Source organism: Orbicella franksi, chromosome 2 (assembly GCF_964199315.1).
Source record: "Orbicella franksi chromosome 2, jaOrbFran1.1, whole genome shotgun sequence".
NCBI classification, from domain to species: domain Eukaryota; kingdom Metazoa; phylum Cnidaria; class Anthozoa; order Scleractinia; family Merulinidae; genus Orbicella; species Orbicella franksi.
In genome coordinates this window covers 22,715,124-22,738,288 of record NC_138146.1, presented here as the reverse complement: position 1 = coordinate 22,738,288, position 23,165 = coordinate 22,715,124, and the positions used below count along the sequence as shown (strand labels likewise).

Genomic DNA, 23,165 nt, shown 5'->3' with positions numbered 1-23,165 from the left:
TTTGATGTTTTGTTTTGACAATGCTTCCCCAGAAAAGTCTTGCTTCGTCGTCGATCTGGTCTGTTTTATTGAGTTGTGGCTACCAGCTGCTGCGCCACGAGAAGGGATATAAATTTTCCACCGTTCGTCTCTTAAGTTTAGGGAAAATAGTGGATCAATGCAATTCGTTGAGACGAAGGAAAGGAGTTCACGATCGCCGCAGGAACTAAAGTTTGTTCGCTACATTTAACATTAGAAGATCTTAGAAAAATCGTGTAAATGACGAGCTTATGTGGTGCCTGGTGGTGTTCCAACACGGTTTACATGGCCAGTACCTTCCCCAAAGTAAAGAAAAGCTCCTCTTGAAAAACATCCTCTGTCTCAAAGGAAGAAGTTGACTTCGCGTCCACTCGCACGGAATCGGACGAAACAAATATTACGGTGTAATAACCAAGTGAATGAACTTCAACTGCCCCCATCGTTGTATCCAGGGAATGCTTTGAGCCAAATGAGAACGACTTGGAGCTAAATGCGGTCGCTTACACATATTCTAAGATCTTCCAGCCTGAACGAACAAACTTTAGCAGTTCCTTCGGCGATCGTGAACTACTTTCCTTCGTCTGTTTCCCTGAGAGGCGACCGCGGAAACGAAAAAAAAAAACTTTCTCTGCTGCGGAAGATTTCAGTTCCTTCTGGTGGCATTCAGGAACACAACAACTTATAGGGAGGGCGAAACAAAAACAGATCAGATTGACTTTTCTGTCAAAACAAAACATCAAAGCCTGACTAGCCTCGCTTGCATGCGACTCGTCCCGGGCGCCAACCGAGCGGTCCGCCATATTTGCATTCGGTGTATAAGGTTAGCCGTCTTTTTTGTTGTGGATGTTTATTTTGAAATAAAAAAGGCGGTAAAAGGTGATGAATAACAACATCAATAACAACATCACTGTGTTTTGTTCTAACACAAAGGCACGAGGGAGTGGATATTTGCCATACAATGAAAGAAGTAAACCCGAACGCAGTATTAAAAGAAACCTTTTTTTTTTTTGACATGTGTTTTACAGGATTATGCTACCAAATTACATGTAACAGGTAATTCAGGAGCCCACTACCCGGTAATGGTAGACAAAACGGTCCAAACTATTTGCCAACCCTGACTAGTTCCCAATCCGCCGTAGGAAAAAAGATGGCGACTGGTACATTTACCCATAATTCTTAGCACAAGGAAACTTAAAAAACGCTCCCAGCGTAGACAATGCCCGTAGCGCATGAAAAAATACTGCAAAAATGTGGCTTTCCTTGTAATTTACAGGCTGTATTAGGTTCGCATGGTATTGCGGTAAAATGTACAGCCGCCATCTTTTTTCCTACGGAGGATTGTCTTCTCTCACGCCCGGACTCTACCATAATCCTCTGAGTCTTACAGTTTTCTCATAGGACTGGCGACGAGCCCGAGAAACATTCTATTGTTTAATTCCCCTACCCAATCATCGGTGAACACGTTATTATAATTTTTGGCGACAAAACTAGCACGGTGGATTTTTTTATTATCAAATTTTGATAAGCAGAATAACATGCAACTTTTAGCAAAGTTTACGAAATTCTGTACATAAGGTTCAGAGCCACCTTAAATTTTCAAAACTAGAATAGGACCCTTCGGGTTCCCTCAGCAATTACTGTATTAATTTGGTAGTAAAATAAATAAATATATGATAAATTTAGCTAGTGAAATTTTTCTTATCTAAACTGATAGCTTGTGTACCTTTGATCCTCACCTTTCATCGTTGTAATGAAATATTGCGAGAATAATATTGAATTTTAATTATCAATTCTAACCCACTGCTTAATTAATGTTTGTCAAGGTGGTCCTGACTATACAAAACCTTTGTAGAACGTCAGACCAAGGTAAACAAGCTCTACTTAGTTAATTGCAGGGCCATCTGCTTTGCTGGTTTAATTCAATTCAAGCCCAACATATGAAAAAAAAACATCTTCTTCTCAGGACAAGGTACGTTTTTCAGATATTCCTTTGTTTCTATTTTAGTTCTTTTTTTTTTTCATAAACCCTGATATTGAAATTTCTAGTTAATACAGGCGGGAAAACTGACTAAATCACTCCTTCCGATTTTTTATCTTTAATTTGCGTTGTTAGATAAATGCAAAGCGGGTGTCCAAGGCCAAGTTTAAAACGAAACGAGTCAGAGTTGTTCCTAACAGAAGGAATTTCTAACCAAATTAACATGAAAAAAGCCTACACTGTAGTGAAATCCTGATTTCTCGAGCTTTCTAGTTTTCGAACCTCGCGATAACTTGAAGTAAATGTCGTTTCTCCCTTTAGTCAAACGCTGTAATTTTACCTCCGATTTCTTGAACTATCCGATTTTTCGGAAACCAATTTGGCGTGATATCATTGAAACGGTCCGTTGCAACTGGGTGATGGACTCAACTCATCCAGTGGGAGTAGCTTCAAGTCGCTTCCGGAGATGACAATGACTGGCATATAAAAAATTATTTTCGCTTACTAATTATAACCGAGAAAAGGTATTTTCTCAGAAATTGGCACAATTATGTAAAACATTATTTTTTGAAAATGATTTCACGATTTCTTTTTCATTGCTACAAGGCGAAGAATCTATTACGAATATGTTATGAATCTGTAATAACCACCGAAGCGAATTCGCGACAGCGGGATAAATAAACGTTTTAATTTTCGTTTTGCAGACAAAGTAAACTGTTAAGCTAAGCCGATAATTTGTTTTTGCAATTTAATGTAGATTCTCACTAGCAGTGCAGTTTCAACGGGAGATAATATTAAATATACAATACATTAAAGGAGCTCAGTGATATTATTTTGAGTTATTTTGGCCATGTACAAAATTACCCTTAAATTGAAGGAAACCTGAAAATAACAGTTTACTAAGATAGAAAAACACCATAGAGATAATGATAAACCATAACGGAACAAGGATAGTTAAAGATGGAGACGATTAATGCGGATTGCAAATGACGAACGTGAGAAATTTAGGCAAACTTTTCAGGATGTGTAAACCGCAACGTAGCTCCTTTAGGACTTGAACATTTTACTAATTTCTTCAGTACCCTCCGGTTTGCGTTTTGTAAAATGAAGGGAAAGACTGGGAGTATCGTGGCCCCCTGTTCTGGATGGGAGGCAAATTTAATTCCCTACCTCTCTAGCTCCCTTTCACTAACCCAAATAAACTTAGTTCACGGTTATCTGTCGTCGCTGTCATAACTGAGTTGTGAACCAAGTGACGCAAAGTGCACGAATAAAACTTCCTTTCATTTTCTGCAGTCAGTGGAGAGACCGTTATACAATCAGAGATCTAATGGTCAAAATACACATTTTCTCCTGGCAGAAGAATACGTCTCATCGTCATTCAAAATTTAAAAACTTTCCTCTAAGACAAATGTTATCCCCCTAAATTGGCTTATGTTCTCGAAAATCTGACCACTTAGACTTAAATCTTTAGGAAGAGTTCAAAGATTTTAGCTTGTTCCAAAATTGTAATCTTTGACATCCTTTTTACTAAGTTAGCTCTCTTGGATTTTGATCAGTAAAAAAAACCTGGACAGGTTTGTTCTAAGGCATATTGTAGGAAAACAATGCAATACTGATGCTGCTTTCAATTACCGGGCCCCGGTTGCCCCACGCACATATATCAGGATTTAAGAATGGTAGTGCCGTGTGTCGGCAACTTTATTAGTGTTTCATGGAGGATTCATGGTTATCAGGAACATCTGGAATCGGAGGAATATTTTATTTCACAGTGATTTTACTGCACATGACACAGTTGATAGTGTCCTTACATGGCGAGGTAAACATGATGAGATTCATCCACAATTCGTAGAATTCTGATTTACATAATATGCCATATTCAAGAAATACTATTTATGAAGGTAGCAGTACACCGTTTCGGAAAGTGTGGCAGGCGTTGTGGTCGATCTGATCGAGACACCTGGGTCCCGGAGAATTGCCGATCTAGAATTGTTGGGGGAAAACTGAAAGAATATTGCTGAGTAACCTCCCATTCAGGCAGAGTAGCAATACTCCTATCTGCCTCACACTATAAAAAACAGAGGTATGATCCTTTTGGGTCTTTTCTTTTAAGGCTTAACTTGCTGGAAAGTAAACTCTGAATCCTATCGTGTTGACAGTTGACTTGTTGCTTAGTATAGACTCGCATAAAAAAAATCCTAAAAGTCGTTGAGTAAGGTTTATTTAGTATAGTCGAACCTCCAGTTGAGACCACCTCTCGTAAGCGACCACCTCTCCTCAGCGACCAGTTTTCCAAAATACCAAAATTATCCAAGCCAAATCACTATAATTGAGACCTCTTGTACGCGACCACCTCTCGTTAGCGACCGCGACCACTTTGAGAGCTAAAAGTTTGAAATTTTCTTTTGCTTTTAACCTTTCGTAAGCGACCACCTGACAGATAATAGAGGGGAAATTGGATAACAAGGTGTTGTAACATTATCGTATTCCTGGGTAGTACAAGAAACGGAAATTTTCCAATAGGAAGAACCGGATTTTTTCTCGAAATTGACTTTAACATAAATAAAACACTGGCGCAGTTATGCACTTTGCAGTTACCATATCCTAATGAGGAAAAATTTTGACCCAATATGGTCTTAACTCTTGTAAGCGGCCACTTCCCATAAGCGACCAATAAGCGGGTCAACTGTATTTTAAAACTGATGTCCCAATCGAAGAATAGTTTAATTTTGGGTACGAATCAACTAGTAACTGCTGTAAGCCGTTGTCTAGTGGTGAGTTTCATCTTGAAAGTAGCAGCTGTTTCGTCGCTTTCCCGCGGTAGAAAACAAAGCGGCGGCGTTCTTTGAAGGCAGAGGGAAATGGCAACGATTCTCTCCGAAGACTGTGTGATGCTAATAAATAATGCTGGCATTATCTTTATTTTTTCACCACTCACTATTAAACAACAGCAAGAGATTATGTGGCAACAACTGGGAAAGCTGCTCTCATCAATGACATGGATGCGAATTTTCCTGGTCTAAAATTAAAGTCAACAGCATAAACGGTTACTATTAATTGGGAAAAGAAGCAATTTGTGAACTTCTAATATAGATTGTTGAAGTTCCAGTTATATGTTCGCATTGTCTGAAAACAAAAGGGCATCCACAAACGAATTTTCACTTAGAAGAAACACTTGCGACCACTAAAAGATAAAATTTTATCCATGAGCACATTTGTTATCTAAAAAACAAATTACCTAGTATTGAGAAACCAAAGTACCATCAACCAGTTACTAATAAAAATAGCAAGGACGCTATAATTTCCGTGTAAAACCCCTCTTAATGTCAATTTTTGTGTACTTTAGACTTCTTATTCCGTAGTTTCTGCAACTCCTGCCAGAATGTTCGACTGAATTGAAAGCGGAGCTATGACATCTTGGAACTAAACGCGTGATTTCTCACGAACTGCAAAGCTTCCAAATGTAAACAGGAAGCTGAAAAAAATCAAAATTACTGACATGCATGTCATCCATGGGGGCTATTGTTTTTAATCTGTCTTCTTTGCCCAGCTGAAAGTGTTAATTTTGCATTTTTTTTACCCAGTAGGAGATCATCTCAAGATATAATTTACAAACACAACTTTGATTTTAATAAATACATTTCTATTCCAGAGATAATATTACAGTTGTTTTGAATGAGGTTTGTGCTTTCGATTTCCCCTTGGTCTGTGGTATTACGAAACGAGTTGAAATAGATAATCTTCTCGTTCGATATTTCATTCGTCGACCAATACGGAATTCTTTGGCAAAAGGCCGAGAAAGACGAACGGCTTCCGTGCGTATTTTTAGGATACTTCCGCTTTGTGATTTAAATAACCCACGTTTCAAACTTTCTGCACGAGTATCAAATTAAGGGAACTGAACAACTGAACAAACTGAACAAAAACTACTTGGAAAGCGGCTTTGAGCTATTTACACATGTACTTGTCAAGGTTGCTCAAGGTTTATCAGCTTAGTTATCAATTTTAGCTACGTAGCGCTCCTTGGAAGACCTCCGTATCCGAACAAACCGCACCTGCTACGGCAACTAAGAGGTATGCATCCGTAGAACATTCGAATTACTTAACCAGAATAGTTACGCAATAGTAGAAAAGTTTCTCTCTTTTTTTTTAATTAAGTTCCTTTTCTTTTTTGTCGTGCGAAGTATGTTGTGGGAGTGCGAGGGCGAATCAGCTCTTAAAATGCCTCAGTCAATAATCTCTGCTGTCAACTAAACGAGTTTTACTGAGGCCTTCAGCTTCTGTTATTCTCAGATTCCAAGCTTTCGTCGGAAGCCTGTCTAACAATAGGATTCTTTATTATGTGATGTAAATTGAAAAAGATAAACGTCATAGATCTGCTTTCGAAAGACTTGTCATAATATTGTCGGAAATATTTGCCAGTTTTAATGCACCTCGTTCAGAACCTGGAGAAAGTTAAAGAAAGTGACGTTCAATTTTCGTTCTAATAATTGAGAAAAAAGACAGGGGCTTTTGGGAAAAAAAAAAACTATACAATGAGTTCTTTATATTTAACGAGAATAACAGTAGCTTAAGACCTCAGTCGAATCGTTTATTTAACCACCCAACTTGCTAATGAAGGACAACTTCAAACGTCTGTTGTTTACAATGAAGATATGAAAAAAGACTCAAATTCTAAAATTGTCATTATTCTTCTAAAGCGAAATATAATAAGATAATCTTTCAAATGGTTAAGAAAGTATTAGACCTCAAACAGATCGAAGTCCATGACACGGGCTCTTGCCTCAAAATGTAAACAGTACTTTGATTCTTTTGCCAATGGTAGTTCCAGTTGTTTTTTATCTGGATTCAAGGTTGGTTTTGTCGCAACATGAGGTAAGCTTTGAGACGTACTGCTTCACGAGTTACGCAAACCCTCAACTTGTCGCGAAATGTGAGCAAACTTTACGCAAATAGGGTTCGGAAAGTTACCGGCGGTTTGATTTCTTTTCTCACGTAGAAAACGCGTGTTTGTTTGCTCGAGGTCGCTTTATGTATCTCTGAACAAAAAGGTGTTTCTTTTCCAGTATAAGTGCTGTATTGAAACGAGATTTTCAAGATGTTCATCCCAAGAATTTGCTGGCTTTACGGTAATTGTTTGGTTACAACTCTCTGAATATGTTGACATTACCTAGCTATTAACGCGTAAAGGGAAATCTCTGAATTTTTCTCATTATGTGACTTCTATCAAGCCAAGATCACACAGATCATCAGGAGCTTTTTTTTATGTGAGAAATTCCCGTCACTCTTGTATTTACTTGTCTTTTTTCTGATATTTTAAGATCGTGTGACCGCAAGTTTGGTGTCGTCGTAAATGTCATCGTAGAATAAAGGAAAAGGGAACTGTTACAAAAGCCAAATCTTTGTTTGTGGGGGGCTTGGAAATTTCCCCAAAAAAATCTTCGCACAGAAAAAATGCCCAGACTTTTTGCCAGAAAAATTCAATGGCCTGGAGCTGTGCAGATAGTCCATGATTGATAAGCCCACCATCTTAGAAAACCATCCGCGTTAAGGCCTCTAGGCCTCTTGTTATATCTAATTCTAACTCTTATTGGTCTCGACTTTGGCTTTTTTAGCGTACCTTTCCCTACCCTTCTTCGTTCCACTCTCCTCTCCCCTCCACTCCGCTTCCCTCTCCTCCCCTCGTCCTTTCCCCAAGCAAAAAAAGAGACAAAGAACGAATGTGAAGAGAGATTTCAAAGGGATGAGGATCAACCGATTATTGTTGTGATCGTAATTGATTCTTATTTGTTTTCGAAAAAAAAATTACAAACGAATAAATTTTTTTCAATCGAAATGTGCCAGAAGCTTTATTTCAATTCTTTTTGCAGCATCAAAAGTGTCAAATCTTTTTAAGTACAGGGTCAACTTGTCATAGTTATCTCGAGAAACGATGGCAGTCATGAAAATGAGAAAACAAGAGAAAAACTTTTAAAATTGTTTTCACATAGGAGTGATCATAGTAAATGCAGCTGTGGTGGAAAAGCCAGCGGCACTTCACGTGACGCTCTTAGTTTACGCTAATATCTGGTAATAAACCAAGCTCGAGTTTTATAAAAATTATTACTGTAAAAAAAGTTTTTTAGTGGATACAGCTTATCACAATCATTATCTTATCGTAATCCTTCATTATTACTAATACCAATTTGATGAATTCAAAGTTTCTAGCAGAGGAAGCAGTTTATCTAAGTCTCAGTGTCGTTATCTTGGGTGTAGCTGTCAGGACATCTCACGAATATATTAACAAACAATTTGTTGGAAGAGCTCTGCACTTTCCCCCAGTTATTAAAAAGGAAGTAATTCTTTGAATAACGATATGTTAATAACAAAAAAAATCCCGATACATTCCTTTTATGATTTTGTATCGCTTGTGTATCGAACTATAACACAAATATTCTGTTTTCATCATTTTCTTGGAGTTCCGAATAATAAAATTTTGGAAGTAAAGGTCAGTGAAAAAAAAGCAGCCAAGGAAATTAATATCCGGCCAGAATTTTCAATAGGAAACAGATAGAAATCATTTTATTGTTTGTGAACATTGTGAGAACCCTTCATACAGTTTTTTCCTCAAGACCACTGTCTTTTTTTGCCACTGCAGTTATTAGAACGAAAATAAAACTTCACTTTCTTTGATTTTTTTGTAGATTTTTTAACAACTGGTACATTAAAAATGGCAAATATTTCCGACGGTATTATGGCCAGTCTTTCGAAAGTAGATCTATGGCGTTCATCTTTTTCAATTTACAACATAATTAAACAAATTCTATTTTTTTTTTTTAACAAATTCTATTGTTAGACACATTTTAAGTCCTAGTTTCATTTCCCATTCAGTTTGAGAAAAATACTGTAAGTTAAATTTAAAAATTCTTATTATGGAGTACGAATGAAGAACTTACAAGTAGAAGTTTTTTACTGATTAATTTACAGATGATACGTGCCTATCCTCAAGGTGCATCCGCCAAACGAACATTAGCTTAGTTCTACCAATATTTGCTTTTGCATCATGATGCAAGTCATGTCATTTATAACTTTTCTAAATGGTTTCTACATCCTGTTGTGTAATTGATCTGATCCGAGATCACTATTTGAAGAAATAATCGGTTCATCTTTTCTCTCACTGGCGTATTACTGCAGAGGGGAGTTCAACTAAAGTCTGAACTGTTGACGGCGGCGTTTTATCGCAAAGTTGTTTTTTGAAATTTGTTTCAACCAGGACGACGGTGCCTTGTGGATATGATAATCTAGAATCAGATTTGTTCGTTTATTAAATTGAAGCTCCGTTTCTGAACTGAAGGAAATACTGAAGAAAGGTAAAACACTAAACTGACAATTTTAAAAAGAAAGGGAAGGTAAGGGTCTATTTTTATTCCGCTCATTTGCTGAAATGAACTTTTTAAAGTTCCTCTTTTGGTCAGTTTTGGTTAAAGTGATATTTTGACATTTCATACATATCGTTTTTCTTTGTGTGTGTGTGTGTGTGGGTTTTTTTTTTTTTTTTTTTGGCTTTTTTCGGCGAAGTCTCGGGTCACTAAGAATGAGAATTCATGCGGAGGTGTTTGTAAATACTTATTTTAGTTGCGACGACCTTTGCCACGTTTCTTTCCGAGAACGTTTTCAAGTTAAGCGTATTTTGAGTGATCAGGGAACAGTTTAGAAATGAAAGCTGGTTGCCATTTGTAATCGATGGCGAGCGAGTGTTCACCTGCTCGAAAGCTGAGAAAATTGGAAAACCGAACCTTGATTGTGTATTTACAGACTTAGAATGACATGCAGTGTCTTTCAATAACGTGTGTGGATTTGCATACGGACATCACGATCAATCACCACCGTTAATCGTCAGTAAACAGCATTATATTCAACAGAGAATTGAAGGTTTCAATGGACGTCATCATTATTATTTTACCGTATGTCTGCTCTTCGTTGCACTGACTCGTGTTTGCTCTGACGCAGGCTAAATGTCAGACCGTCAGTATCCGCGTATGGATAGTAAACATACCCTTTTATTATTTCTACCTTCAGTCGAGATGATGGAAGACAACACTGGCCAAAAAAAAAAATAGTGCCAAAAACATAATAGGACAGTCCAATACCTGTATAAGATATGAAATTTTCAGCGAAGAATGTTTGTGATATATTCTTTGACCTTCTTTAATCTTTAATCATTCTTTAGACACGGATTCAATTGTATTTAATTTTATTATTGTTTTGCAGGCTTTTATTTTACTGAGAGAGATGAACAATACGGAAAACGCCACTACATTTTTTGAACTCGAGGAAGAGCATCACAAGGAGGAGGTCGGTGACGTCGCAAAGATTATCGTCATCGGTGCTTACGCAATTATCTTCCTGTTGTCATTCGTGGGCAATTCGCTGATCCTCCATATTGTACGCACACGTCAGAGCATTCGTCAAAACCCTTTCAACTGGCTTTTAGTCAACACAGCACTTGCTGATTTCTTGAATGTGATTACAGCGTCCTCCTTTACTGTGCCAATATTCTTGTGTGGAGACTGTTGGTTATCAGGGACAACAGGAACAATACTTTGCAAGTTAATTCCATTTTTCTTAACCGTCTCCATTTGTGTTTCCATCTGGAGCCTGGTCATCATTGCAGCCGACAGATATCTGGCGATAGTATGCACGGTTCGTCAGAACAAGAGGCCATTGTCCGGCACGTCTGTGTTAAGGTGTATTGCAGCCGTCTGGTTCTTTGCCGGTTTGATATTCAGTTGGGAACTTTATCAGTACACAGTAGAAGAGGAGGACGATGACGTTGCCGTGTGCCTCGCTCAGTGGCACAAGGACTGGGAAGAGCTCTCCATCATCCTTGTTAAAGCGGAAATGATTGTTAAAGTTGCCTTCACCTATGCAATCCCGCTTGTCATCATGGGAGTTCTGTATTCGTTGATCGCCAAGTTCCTGTGGAGTCATAAACCACCAGGAAGTACTACCCAGCTGACGCATGCAAAGCGCACAAGGAGCTTCCGAGGGGTAATCAAGATGCTGATGACAGCTGTCGCTGTTTTTGCACTATGTTGGCTTCCTGTGCACGTTGGTCACATAATGTCCGGATTTTTTCGCGATAGCTACGACACCATTCCTTTTATGATCCAGGCACTGCTCTATTGGGTGGCTCATGCTAATTCTGCAATACATCCCTGGCTGTTCATTGCCTTCAGCGAAAACTTGAGGAGAGAAGCCAAAGAAATTCTTCAGATATTTCAGGGCTGTTGTAATGGAAAGAAAAACGTTTTCGACCAAATAAGACTACGTACTTTCTCCCTGCCAACCTTGATCACCACTCCTGATATGTCTTCTCGTAGGGCAAACACAATGAAAAGAGGCTCTTACGTTATTACGACCACTCCCTGAATTTTCATGGAATCAGTTTTTAAAATTGCTCCAGCAAATGACGTAACATTTTTTTCTTCCACACTGTTCTTTAACGCATGCGATATACAAAACATAACTTCTTCGATGAAATGAGACATTGTACAGGTTTAGCTGACACCTTATTAAAACAGATCTGCCATCTGAGAAGATTGTCCTTGAAAAACACCGTGAATATGAACGATCATCAGCGATCTGAAGCAGTCCAGCTGCTAACGACCATAATTGTCCACTTTTTGATATAAGCATGCAAAACTTTGCCACATAACTTTCATTACTGTGACAAACATTTTCAGATATGACGCCAGCCGCGCACGTCCCAAATCTCGACTGCATAAAAACAAGGCTCAGACAAACTGTATTTTGCAGGGTAGTTTCTATATATAAGTATCTTTTTGAATCGTGCTCGCGTCTGCATGCGCGATATTTTGTTTTAGTTGTGGTTACCAGCCTTAATGATTGCTAATGTAGAACTAATTTAATGAGTAGCGCATGAATTCCAAAAGATATATCGTTCAGTTCTGGAATTCCTTGAGAAAATACGATTATAAGGGTGTGTATGTTAATGAATTTAAGTGTCAATTTATTAATTTAGCAATGCTGGACTAATTCAGGACATGCTACACAACATATTTTAAATTAGCAAAGAAATATTGAAAAGCAAACATAAAGGCCAAGAAGCCCAACTGGTGTTCGGGGACAAACCGTTGGCTATTGAAAATCGCTGCCACCTTAAAATTAAAGCTGAAGTTCTGAAGTTCTTTTACCTGAAGCCCTGATTGTAAAACCGTGACATCGTTTGATATTATTCGCAGATTGAGACAATGTAATGGTGTTGGGGAAGATTGGGTTCTAGCAGTTTACCAACTTTTTATCGAGTCATCATAAAATAAGGCCAAATTGTTGTACTTAAAACGGACAAGTAGCCCAAAATTGTCACTGAATTACATCATTGTGACGCGCTTTGCAATATGTCCAACAGTATTCACAAACCACGCTAAATTACATACATCGAGTAATATCTGTCATGTATAAATAACTGATAAATGATAATTAAATAGGACTTCCTGACCACTTGTAGGAACATAGTAACCATTGGTGGATTTATGGCACTTGATATCTTCCATATTCACTATGATAATTTTGTGTTCGTTTGACACGTACTTCTAACAGTTAAATCATAAGGCCAATGTTTGCATCCTACACTTGACGAGCATCTGTTTAACGCATATCTATTTCGTATCGTACGGAGGTGGGAGGGGGGATATTAGGCTGCAGGGAATCAATACACAAATTGAAGGCACTAAGGAATTTTTTAACTCACAAGTCAGAGGAAAACTGCAATTTAACTAAATCAGGATTTGTGAAGTGTGAATTTAGAGGGGGAGGTGGTAGAGGGATATATCTTAAAGTGAGCCTTATTAAAAAGAGCTGCTGATTAGAGGAAACGACTGAAGTACAACAATGCGTTATTTGAAAAAATATATGGATTTGTATTCTGAATAGGATTAGCGTTAGCCTTGTGGCGACATAGCCATGTACTTTAAAACATTTCTGGGTAAACGCATAATGTGCGGCAAAAGAGGATTATCTAAGAGAAGCATTCTCACACCGACATAAGCCTTTGTTAAAGATAATGTTTTGAAATCTATTAAGAGCGGTTTTCATTTCAGTGTTGAAAAGTAATTGGCTTTGCATCAACTACGCGACGCAATTGGCTAAAACAACTTGCGCCATTTTTTCATCCAATCAGGAGTAAAACAAAAAACAATTGCGACTCGCTCGCACTCGTTCTCCCTCACTTTGCGTCTGGTACATGTAATTACTTCGACTTTCATGATTGGTTCACTGTATTGTCTATATCCTTTGTGAATGGCTAGAGTGGTAAATTTGGTTTCGATTTTACGGCACTCGATTGAAAACCGCTCTGTAGAAAGATGATTGATTGGTTTAACGTTGTCTGGTTGTCAGGCATCACTATACGGGTCGTGACAACATCCAGTTTTTTTACGATACACATGTAACAAATGCATGTATATATATCTGAGTGATTACGCATAAAAGGTGTCCGCCAAGTTTTAACTTAGACTTGGGCAAAGCCCGATTATAAGCCCAGCTGGCAGCTTTAACTTGAGGAGGATTAAGGTCAGGGCCAGACTGGGGATATGGCTCAAGGAGTGGGTTATAGTTATCTGCTGATAGCTTACTAGCGGTAGCCTTCAAAAGCAGGGGGAGGGGATGGTATCTTTTTTTTGTGACACCTTCACCAAACGCCTGTTCTCTATAAGCGTTAATAACGTTGATTTTGAATGTGTGGATCCCTGGACACTTTACTCAGTTATTGCTTGAGGTCGGTTCTGTGTTGAGAGGGCAACCTGCTGGAGAGGCAGTTGTTCCGTGGAAGCATGACGGGATAATCTCCTAACCAGGAGGGTGGGCTGCCTTGAGTTACGTGCAGACATGTTGTTGTGTTAGAAATATAATATATATAGCATTAAAGGCACAGTAGTACTAAGCAGGTACAAAAAACAAACAATGTATTTCGTGAGTATATTGTGTAATTCCTTCTGTTACTTTCACAATAATAAATAATAAAATTAATAAATTTACCTTTAGTTCTATTTACTTTTAAGTATTTTCTTCCCCTTAAAGCCTAACGCAAATACTTTTTCCTCTCTCATGATGAAAAATGTATCTGAACTTGGAGCTACGATCCATCTTGCGAGCTCGGCGTCTTGCAATTGGCACTATATATAATTACGCTAGAAGCTATCAGTTGTTTTTCTCTTATTTTCATTCTGACTTGCTGGGATATCGGGACCACGCCCAAGGATCGGAATTCACAGTCGGCTTACAACGTCTTTATATATTCTTATCATTGTTTTGATCAACGTATGGATTTGTTACTTAATAAGCTGTGGCATCTCTCTCATATTATTCTTTTTTTTTTTTTTTTTTTTTTTTTGTTCATATAATTCCACGAAATAGGGAGCAAGCATAGACTTGCATAATTAAATCATAAATTGTTATTTTGCAAGAGAAAACAGTGTTATCAACAGTCCCTCAGATAGGGGCTTAGGTCTCTAGATTACAACCAGTATTGTCTGGGGTTGCACTTTGCCAGCGACTCTGTTGCTACCCATTTATACTCGTGAGTGGAGATGGCCACCGGAGAGCCAATTGTCCTGTTCAAGATCACAGCCCATAAAATGATTCCAACCGAGACTCCCAAGGGGACCTCTCGTTCTAGAATCCCCCAGAGCTGAACACCAGGTGATCGCCCCATTCACTTTACTGAGTCTCCCAGAAATAGATCAGATTAATCCCCTGCACTCCCCTCCCGTCCACGGTTCATGTCAACCAGCAGTGATGCGGACTCATAACAATTAGTTTTCCTGCGAGGGACATCACTCTGAAGAAGCCTAAAACAAAACCAAGAAATTAAATAAACTAAATGATAATTTGATGCCTGCATGATGAGCAGCGGTTTGCAATTGAATGAAGAGGAGCATTCAGCTGCTCTTTTAGGTCCAAGGTAACAATATGAGAAAATGAAACACTACATTTTCCAGATCAGCTGCGATGGCCGAGTGGTTAAGGCGTCGGACTCGAAATCCAATCGGGTCTCCCCGTGCAGGTCCGAATCCTGCTCGCAGCGCGCATTATAGTATTTTTTTTTCGTTGTTATTGTTGTTTTGATCAGCTTTATGCAGGGTGTAAGTTTTTATGGCCTTAGATAATAACAAAGCACACTTTACGCTTCAATCGAAGTGCCTGCATGTTTTGTGTACATTTTGAGTTTATGAGACATAGAAATCAGTAAATCAACATTGTAGAAGATTAAAAACTCCTCGTGTTAAGGGGCAAGCAAGGTGAAAATTTTGTTTCAACCAAAGAATCCGAATAACTTTTAAAACAACTTATGGTTAATAACCTAGCTGGAGCATAGAAGATAAGCCCACCCCTTATGCCTATCTACTCAAGTGGGTATGGATCGAGATGAATTATGAGTCGGGCGCCTTAGAGAAGTTCAAGTAGAGTATTTTCTATAATCAATACTTTGTAATTTTACGTTAAACTTGCCTTAAATGTAGAAGCTTTCTCTGAAAGGGAGCTGCGAGGACCCGATGGTACCACTGAAGGGGCTGATAACCGTTTGCGAATATAACGGATAGGTTTTAGCGATTTCCATGCCTCTTTCTTGCGCTTGAAGTTCTTTCGAATCTAATGTGGTAAGGTTAAAATATTTTAAAGTATTTATGTCATTAAGAAATTAGCTACCTTGTTTATCAAGCTATATGTAAAAAAAGACTATTTGAATTGAACGTTTCATTGTCCTTTAGCTTCCTTGTCATAATACATTTCTTTACGTAATAGCTCTGACAATTCGGCGGTAAATCGTGACAACTGGTTTGCTATTTGTCTGTTTCGCCATTGATGTGCTGCAAATTAAATATAGATTGTAGCGTAACTTATCAATGCTTTGGAATATGTAATTCTGTGACTATGGGTAAATTTTCGTATTTTAATCATCTCGACATAATAATTTTCAATAAAATATTATCAGGAGAAAACTTCCGTTTGAAGTAAAATATTAGTTGGGAATTCCCAAAAAAGTTGGCAGGGGAAGATCACTTTCATGATTGTGCATAGCTCAGTGCAAAATAAAAATAAAGTAACATATATGACCGAAAAATAGATATATTGTCCAACTATATTGATAAACGTTTACGCACCTCGGAATTGAATAGACAATGGAAAAGAAAGATGAAAAATCCCTGAAAAAAATAATGAATAGGTTTAATTCGAAGAATTACTGAATTGATCAAAACTATAACAAAATTCTCGAGCGTGATTGGCTATCAGCAGCCCGATTTGAGCATTAATTGGACAGTGTACGCGTCATGCTTGTAATTGGACATTGTAATAGGACAGTATACGCGTCATGCCTGTGTAACTGGACAGTACGCGTCATTTTGTGCGCGCTGTTGCGGTGCACTTTGTTGAGTAAACTGCTGTGTTTTTCAGCATTCATAACGACGTTTAATTGTTCAGCGCTCAATCGATGGTTTGTTCGTTTCTCGACTTTTGTCACAGTTTTGATTAATTGGTAACAGGGCTTCGCGTCGTCCAATTCAGTCTGTAATCATACTCGTGATTAACAAATCGGACTCCCGCTTCGCGGTCGTCCGATTTTGTTAATCACTCGTATGATTACAGACCGAATTGGACTCCACTCAGTCCTATTACCATTATTAATTAAAATTGGCGGGAACTTGCAGTAACATATTCGTTCGCTCCCAAGCCCTCTCGTCAGTTTCCAACATCCAATATGGCGTCGAAAACGATGATTGTCAACACGACATTCAATAAAGTGGTAACGTGTTGGAAAAGGTGGTAGGCTAGTCAATAATAGACTTATGTCGTTTAAATATGTGTGCAAAAAAAGTCTGAAGAATAGAGAACACATGGACGCCCTTCAAACGTCGACGAGAAGTTCCAAAGGTAAGATCAGTTGAGAGAGGTGCAGCATTACGTATTATCACTATATCATGACTAATTATCACTTGAAATATATCATGAAATATCTTTATATATATTACTGGTTTTATAGGGGAATGATTTTTGGATATTCCGTATTAGGTTAAATCATGCTATTACCAGAATATACATTGTATAATGAGGTAAGAATGTTTTCTTCCCCCTGTGATAGAGTGATAAATCATGATATTATCAGAATATATAATTAAGTACGAATGCCTTCCTTTCCCTGTGATAAAGTAATATATCATGATACAATACAAAGCTGTCCCTTGACAACAATTGAAAGCTAAACGCAAGCAAACAGCAGTGAAACTAACCGATTTTGATATTATCATGATATACCAAACAATATACTGTCAGTGTCTGTTCTTCTTTGTTACATGATAAAATCACTTGACTGAGATCAGAATGAGGGTGATACATGATATGGTAGCTTGCCATTCTGAAGTATACTTTTCCATGCTATTCTCATGATTTGACAGTGATACTTTGATATCTCAATTTATCCACTTTTTCAGCACTATCATGATAATCTCATATAATAATGATATTTTAATATTTGACAGACACAATGTGATAAAAATGATTTCTCACTATTATCATTCTATTATCACCAAAATATCAATAATCAAACTAATGATACTCTATCAAGATATTTTGGTAAACAGCAATCCTGCACCTTGGTGGATCAGTTCGTAATTGAGTTGTCTTGCTGACCAAGGAAAGATAATTTATCTTTGATTTAATTTACAGGCAATTAAATGAGTGCTCATGTAAGTAGAAATAATTTCACTCAAATTTTATCCTAAGTCGGTTTTTGATTAGAATTTAATTCATGCAAAAATTAGAATTTTGAGAAAATGCGCAAAAGATTAATTGCTAATTCTTGGTCAGCATATGACATCATGTTAGGGTCGGACAGAAGCAAAAGATTTCTAAAAACCCCTGTCGTTCCACCAACATGGCATGGCAACCGCGTTTGTCATTTGAATCTTACAGGATAAACTATTAAATTTTGCTTGTGTGAAGGCCCCGTTCATGTGTATCTACATACGCCACCCAACACAAAATCAAAGAAATTATTGCTGTCGGGATTGTCACGCGCTTGCACTTGCATTTTCGTTTTTTCTTTTCTTCTCCTTTCTTATCCGTTTCTAGCAGGTGTAAAAACCGGTGAGTATAACAATTACTTGAGATTTGAGTTTTATGCGAGTGTGCATATCCGTTTGAATCACTTCAATTCAAATGAACATGTAAACAATGCTGATCGCTTGCGATAATGCTACTTGTGTTAACCATGCATTGTAAGCCAGACCTTACTTCATTGATAAAACATAAATTTCCACGCGAAATTTTACGTCAGAAGTTTAAAGCACGCCATCTGTGACGATTCAACTACTCTGACACAGAGGAGCTCTTCTTGTTTCAAGACGTCAAGTAATATGAATGAATAAATGGGACTGAAAAGACACTTTGAGCCAATGTTAGCTAATGTTTTATGACGCTCCATTCCCGTTATTGCATGGTTGTTTTTTCTGTTTTTATCATGATGAAATGATCTAGTACCTGCATAGTGTTAAACAGGGCAAACAGATACTGGAATACGACATTTTGTGTGGCAAACACCAGCAAGCCAAACAACCACGTGACTCCAAGAAGAGGGAAAAGGACTACCAGTGACTTGAGGGTCGATCTAAAGTAGGATAAATATTTGCTGTTAATAAACGAAGTTCTTTAGGACGAAATGACGGTTTTCTGTAAGGGTTTTATGTTTGTTCACGACTTAGCTGTAAATTTCCTTGCAATAACAGGACCAGACAAACTGGCATGTATTGGTTTAGACCATGCTGTCAGTGGGTTAAAGTCTGTCCTCAGCTTAAATGAACAGCGCTCCATTCCGTTTCCCAAAGCATAAAGCGTCAAGGAGAGTAGCGGTTCCTACTTTGGGGAGGTTTATCTATCGCAGATTAACCCACTCCGCAGGCGGGTATTTTCATGGCAAGTTCGCCTAATAGTTTTGCCGTCACCTACTTGATCTGAACTCCTAGTTAGAGAGTGGCACTGTGAAATTGCTCATTCCCCAAGAGGATTGACTGCCTGGCGCTCCAAACATCCAATACCAAATTTTCTATTGTTTCCCCCTCCCGTCAAATGCAATTGTCAAGGTTGCCGTTGTTTTTGACACAAGTCCACACAAAGATGCCGGCTAGGGCTCGTACCCAGACCTCTCAATTCTAAGTCAACACCTGTCAGTTCCATGGCAGTAATTTACTGTTAAGACTAATTATTTACACGACTCACAAAGAAGCATAGAGTTTTACCTAGCGACATCACCCGTGCATGTTCTTCCTGTTGTGTGAAGACGACAAATCTCATTAAGAACCAGCGCTAAGATCACAATGTTCGCCTGAAACAAATCACGTATTTTCAAATCAGACAGATTAAGCGCTACATTTTGCGACAAACGGCAAACTGGTGTTGACTCTATTTACGTTTTCACAAATTATTGTATAAATTTATTAGATAAGTGGATAAAAATTCACTTAGCCACCACGAACGCTATTCTTCTTATTCTTGTAGAATAGAAACGACAAAAGTGCATGGAATTTTGCTATTCGCGGGAAAACAGGAACTGATGCTTAGTCTCTCTAATAATGTTATTAACGCCTTCATAATAGCCCTTCTCATTCCCCTCTCAACTGAAATTGTTACTCCAGGCAAGAGTCCAGTCGCTGGTGTTTAAGAGTTGAGGTTTTTGTCGGCTTCTGTTGCATTGGATACAACATTAGCTTACAATGTGTAAAAAAGAAGCCATTGGCAATACTGTTGTTCATGATCAATTTTACGTACAGGCCCGAATATGTAGTAGAATTGCGCAATGTACTGACGAGGAGACCCCCTGATCATCCACTCGCAGTTTTAAGATCATAACGCGCGCGCATTGTCTCTTGGTGTTTTGTGATTTACCGCGTGTCAGCGGTTCAACTGTAGTTTTCAGACCTTTGTAGTTTATGATTAGGCAATTAATTAATTTTAAGACAGTCATAAAGAAAATGAACATCTAGTAGTAGTTATAATTATTGTATTAGTAGTAGTTTTAATTATTGTATTTATTTTGTACTTGTTTGTTTGTTTGTTTGTTCCTTTGATACCCTATTCTTAACTCACTTGGGTACTTACCAAAACAGTCCCAGCGACAGGAATGATGAAAGCTAGTAGTGCGTTTCGTTCTGGTGAAATCCAGCAACTGTCAGACAAAAAGAACGAACCTGTTGCATTACTTGACTTGTACCTACACGAGGACTAAATGACAAATATTCTCTCCTCTTAAAAATATTGAAGATCCGATACCAGGATTCATTATAAAAGAGGTAAAAAACGTTCTCTGGTAAAATTGTTTAAAATTGTGAGCTTTCAACAGCCAGTCTGCTGTCTTCGACGGACAAAAATGAAATGATACATCATTTCATTTTTGTCCGTCGAAGACAGCAGACTGGCTGTTGAAAGCTCACAATTTTAAACAATTTTACCAGAGAACGTTTTTTACCTCTTTTATTCTCTCCTCTCTCACCTTGTTTTTGTTCCGTAATCAGAGTATCTACTAGCAGCTGTTATGAAAACTACCAACGCTGGTACTCCTGTGTAAAATCAAACCAAAATGTTACAATCACGTGGCAGTAGCAATGATCGACATCACAAACATTTGTGTCAGTTAATTATCATCTAGAGCATGCGCACTAACCCCACGCTAGTATGATGTAGTGATAAATTTTTGAAGACAGATTGAAGACTTTCACCACCATGGTATAAAGATGGACTCCCTCGCACATCATCCAGCCAAATGAGACCAAGTAGAAATAGTGAAGCATGATAGCTGTGAACTTACATTGGAACTAGTGCGGTAAACAAAAGAGAGACAACATTAAAATCGTCATCATACTTAGATATAGCACTAAGAATTATAGGACTAACAATTACTGATTCTATGGTACCATGAACTTGCAAATGTTCTTGCCGGTCAACGCTCTACCCGTTAAATATTCTGTTACTTAATAATATTTCTACACAGATCCTGCCTTGCTAGTGAGGGCACCTAAGCTTACAACTCCAATTAGTTTTTATTAGGTTTCCTCGATATTTGTTTATCTCTTTTCTAGGTTATTAAATTGTTCAAAAAATAGTTTACGTAAATGGAGAATGATGAAAAATAAATTTAAAAAGATTAATAAGTAAACAAAAAGGAACCACAACACCACTGTTTTTTAACTATTAAAGTTATTGCAAGTCTCGGTTGCCTTAGCTTGCATTGGCACTGGACTTATTTACTTTGCCTTTGGCTACTGAATTTTGTGTCATAAATATAGAACTTCCGTTCAATTAATTATGGGCGAGAAAATGTAAACTAGCTACCCTACTTGATTGGGGCCCTATGCCCCATTGGGGGCTATATAAGGAATGATGATGACCCTACTTGATTGGTTTATAGAGGTTAGTTCCCTGCAATATTTGAAGTGTATTGACCTTTCATTTGTCAGTGGTGCTAGTGATTCATGAGAGGAAGGATGGACATCTGAAGCACGTTTCGATCAAATCATTTTTGCGCATTTGTTAGTTCTAACAAATCTTATAGTTGATTATTATATCTAAACTTCTCATTTACTGAATGAAGAAATTGACAGGATATTGTTGTTGTTTGCAAACCTTGTTATGAGTCTGTCCTATGCCAACCAAAAATATTGTCTGAGAAATAGCGATCGAAATTAACAGGTTTCCATGTATGATGTGACGGTCTGTATTCAGCTGTCTGTGAATAAAAAGGTCAATTTTAATTACATGTTTTGTCAACAGAAAATCAGAAGTGGCAAAATTTCTAGCTCGATTTGATTAGTACACTTAACAGCCCGCTGTGCATTTTTCTAAGTCGCTCAGAACGATTTCCAGTATTTTTTGCAGCACTACTTCTTTGATGTATCAATACTACCTCCCCATGCTGCAATAATGGTATCAAACAAATGCCCAATCATCGGTTAACAAGTTATGGCCTTTTTGTGATGCAGAATGTTACCATAACAACATTATAACCCGTTAGCACCCTTAAATTTAGCGTTATGTGCTTAAACCTCAGAAACTCGAGTCCTGTGACTACCATGTTTCTTATTGTCGAATATATTTAGCATTTTAGTGAAAATAAAAATTATTACCAAGTTTAAAACAATTTGTAAAAGAGAAGATTCAGAGCCACCTTCTCAAGCCACTTAATTTAGGTACATTTGTAGAACAAACTATTTTGTATCGACCATGGTAAGACTTCTGGAACTATATGCAGCCAATCTATTGCTTTACGAAATAAATCCGACCTCACAAACTGGTTTCAGTAGCGGGAGGAAGTTTAATAACTTTGCTGATTTCATCAACCATTATCAACGCAAGCGAATGAAGGAGAGCATCTTTTATTGTGTGTTACATTCCTCACAGAAACGTTGAAAGAAAACACCATTAGAAACAACTAAAAAAAATCACTTGTCACGCGGGTAGACAAATTATCAAAGTGAAACTCACGTGAACACGACAAACGACGTGATGGCGCCAACTGCACCTAATAAAGACAGCACGCATCCAACGTATGTAATGATATTCAAGGCAAATTTATTAGCTTTTGACAGCTGGAAAATAAAATAAAACTAGAGTAAAATAAACCGGAATAATAAGTAATTAGACGTCATTACCTTTAGTTATGTTCTAGCACAAGTGCCTGCGTAGGCTTTTAAAAATCTATTGGCCCATGCGAGTGTCAAATGAAGAGGTTCGTAAGAGAGCTAACATGGAAACTATCAGCGAACAATTAAGGAGAAGGGGGTGTACATGAATTGGACACGTACTGCGACTGGAAAACAGTTCCTCCCACGTGTTGTACTGACGTTGGCACCAGAAGGAAAACGCTAGAGAGGAAGGCCCAGAGAAACATGGAGTAGGACGGTGGAGAAAGAGCAAATGCCCCCCCTAACCAAATCGTCCTAGTTCATGGAACGAAAATGGGATGATATGGGATATGTGATCTATTTCTAAAGGCTATCTCAAAACCTCCCTTTTCCTTCATAAGTCGGAGAGAGAGACAAAGGCGCTCTGTATAAGATTTTAATCTAAGATAAAGTCGAGAATAAAATTAACAGAATGAAGGAAGAAAGGAATTTTCAGC

The 23,165-nt window shown here is 37.9% G+C and overlaps 2 protein-coding genes and 1 non-coding gene across 5 annotated transcripts in view; 2 read left to right on the top strand and 1 right to left on the bottom strand.

Moving 5' to 3' along the window:
• Positions 1–1,962: 1,962 nt before the first annotated feature.
• Positions 1,963–15,442, top strand: LOC145478724 (galanin receptor type 1-like). 3 transcript variants are annotated; one of them, XM_081456832.1, is made up of 2 exons: positions 1,963–1,987; positions 10,247–15,442. In XM_081456832.1, the coding sequence occupies exon 2, from the start codon at positions 10,268–10,270 to the stop codon at positions 11,405–11,407; it is 1,140 nt and encodes a 379-aa protein (XP_081312958.1). In that variant the 5' UTR covers positions 1,963–1,987; positions 10,247–10,267; the 3' UTR covers positions 11,408–15,442. The 3 variants fall into 3 exon arrangements, with proteins under 3 accessions (XP_081312958.1, XP_081312957.1, XP_081312956.1); XM_081456831.1 differs by having other exon boundaries at positions 1,967–6,070; XM_081456830.1 differs by lacking the exon at positions 1,963–1,987 and adding an exon at positions 8,262–9,384.
• Positions 15,002–15,083, top strand: Trnas-cga (transfer RNA serine (anticodon CGA)). The gene has a single exon. It is a non-coding gene; the product is annotated as a tRNA-Ser (tRNA).
• Positions 15,443–15,464: 22 nt separating the features above from the next.
• LOC145478735 (adhesion G-protein coupled receptor D1-like) overlaps positions 15,465–23,165 on the bottom strand; it is a 19,283-nt gene continuing 11,582 nt past the window's right edge. Inside the window, exons 14-22 of the mRNA XM_081456847.1 lie at positions 22,529–22,632; positions 21,671–21,773; positions 20,712–20,862; positions 20,541–20,607; positions 20,150–20,216; positions 19,291–19,376; positions 18,536–18,662; positions 16,162–16,203; positions 15,465–15,649 (exon numbers count right to left, since the gene is read on the bottom strand). Coding sequence (XP_081312973.1) covers positions 15,494–15,649; positions 16,162–16,203; positions 18,536–18,662; positions 19,291–19,376; positions 20,150–20,216; positions 20,541–20,607; positions 20,712–20,862; positions 21,671–21,773; positions 22,529–22,632 — 903 coding nt within the window. The 3' untranslated portion in view covers positions 15,465–15,493. The remainder of the gene's footprint in view (positions 15,650–16,161; positions 16,204–18,535; positions 18,663–19,290; positions 19,377–20,149; positions 20,217–20,540; positions 20,608–20,711; positions 20,863–21,670; positions 21,774–22,528; positions 22,633–23,165) is intronic.